General features: G+C 44.3%; 1 protein-coding gene across 1 annotated transcript; it reads left to right on the plus strand.

The window, feature by feature from the left end:
• The first annotated feature begins 331 nt into the window (after positions 1 to 331).
• Positions 332 to 907, plus strand: LOC124899541. The gene is made up of 2 exons (XM_047414447.1): positions 332 to 559; positions 737 to 907. Exons 1-2 carry the CDS (start codon positions 332 to 334, stop codon positions 905 to 907), a joined length of 399 nt encoding a protein of 132 aa, XP_047270403.1.
• Positions 908 to 1,865: the final 958 nt, after the last annotated feature.

Here is a 1,865-nt window from a genome sequence, read left to right on the forward strand (position 1 = left end):
CTGTAAAGTCATTTTGAGTGAGAATCTTTTGAGCCAGCATAGACTTTTGGTAATGGACTTGGGTATTAAGAAAGATAAGAAGAGAAGAGGTAAGGAAGGTAGACCAAGAATTAAGTGGGGTGGCTTAATGCCGGCAACTGCATAGGATATAGAGGAGAAGGTGGTGGGAATAGGGGTGTGGGAGTTTAGAGGGGACATAGATGGTATGTGGAATAAGGTGGCTAGATGCATCCAGGAGTCTACTAGTGAGGTATTGGGTATTTCCAGGGGTCGCGCTGGTCATCGTCGGGGGGATTGGTGGTAGAATGAAAAAGTTAAGAAGAAAGTGAAGATGAAGAAGGGAGCGTATACTAAGTTGGTTGAGAGAAAGAATGAAGATGAGAAGCGGGCTAATTGGAAGGAGTACAAGATAGCTAGGAAGAAGGCTAAGTTAGTAGTTACGGTGGCCAAAACGGTAGTGTTTGAGAGCTTGTATACGGGGTTGGAGGAGAAAGAAGGGGAAAAGAGGTTGTTTAGGCTTGCTAAGGATAGAGAGAGGAAGGGTCATGACCTCGATCAGGTGAAGTACATTAAGGGGGAGGATGGTAGTGTGTTGGTGCAGGATGGTCACATTAAGAAGAGATGGTAGTCGCACTTTGATAGGTTATTGAATGATAAAGGGGATAGAGTTATTGTGTTAGGGGAGCTGGAGCACTTAGAGGAGTGTCGTGATTTTATTTATTGTAGACATTTTAAGGTAGAGGAGGTCAGAGATGCTGTTCACAGGATGCGCAGGGGTAGGACGACGGGGCCTGATGAGATTTCTGTGGATTTTTGGAAGTTTTCTGGTGAGGCTAGCTTGAGATGGTTGACTTATTTGTTTAACAACATTTTCAGGTCAGCGAAAATACCCGAGGCTTGGAGATAGAGTACTGTGATCCCTCTATATAAAAACAAGAGTGACATTTAGAGTTGCAACAATTATAGGGGTATTAATTTATTGAGCCACACTATGAAGATTTGGGAGAGAGTGGTCGAGTTGAGGTTAAGAAGGATAGTGTCTATCTCGGAGAACCTGTTTGGATTATGCCCGGGCGTTCGACAACGGAGGCAATTCACCTAGTGCGGAGACTGGTGGAACAATATAGGGAAAGGAAGAAGGATCTGCACATGGTCTTTATCGACTTGGAGAAAGTGTATGACAAAGTTCCTAGCGAGGTTCTTTGGAGATGCTTGGAGGTGAGTGGGGTCTCGATGGCGTATATCAGAGCAATCAAGGACATGTATGATGGAGCTAAGACCCAAATGATGATAGCGGGATAAGATTCTGAGCATTTTCCTGTCTTGACAGGGTTGCACTAGGGATCTACTCTTAGACCATTTTTGTTTACTTTGGTGATAGATGTGTTGACGTGACGTATTCAAGGTGAGGTGCCTTGGTGTATGCTTTTCGTAGATGATGTAGTTTTGATCAATGAGACGAGGGGAGGAATGAATGCTAAATTAGAGGTGTGGAGGCAGACCCTTGAGTCTAAAGGGTTCAGGTTGAGTAGAAGCAAGACAGAATATTTGAAATATAAGTTTGATGACTTGAGGCAGGAAAATGAGATGGTTGTTAGGTTGGATTCCTAGGTGGTTTGTAAGACAGATAGTTTCAAGTATCTTAGGGACATGATTCAAGGGAATGGTGAGATTGACGAGGATGTCTCCCACCGTATTGGGGCAGGATGGATGAAGTGGAAGCTCGGCTCGGGGGTGTTGTATGATAAGAAGGTGCCGCCCAAGATTAAAGGCAAATTCTACAGGGTGGTAGTCCGTCCGTCCATTTTATATAGAGCGGAGTGTTGTCCAGTCAAGAACTCTCATATTCAAAAATTGAGGGTGGC

The sequence above is a fragment of the Capsicum annuum genome, chromosome 6 (assembly GCF_002878395.1).
Source record: "Capsicum annuum cultivar UCD-10X-F1 chromosome 6, UCD10Xv1.1, whole genome shotgun sequence".
Lineage (NCBI taxonomy): Eukaryota > Viridiplantae > Streptophyta > Magnoliopsida > Solanales > Solanaceae > Capsicum > Capsicum annuum.

Excerpts from the sequence above, each read along its gene's own strand:
- LOC124899541 (XM_047414447.1), top strand. The coding sequence starts at position 332 with ATGAAGAAGGGAGCGTATACTAAGTTGGTTGAGAGAAAGAATGAAGAT. Across the intron at positions 560-736 it reads AGGGTCATGACCTCGATCAG|GTAGAGGAGGTCAGAGATGC; the intron begins GTGAAGTACATT and ends AGACATTTTAAG.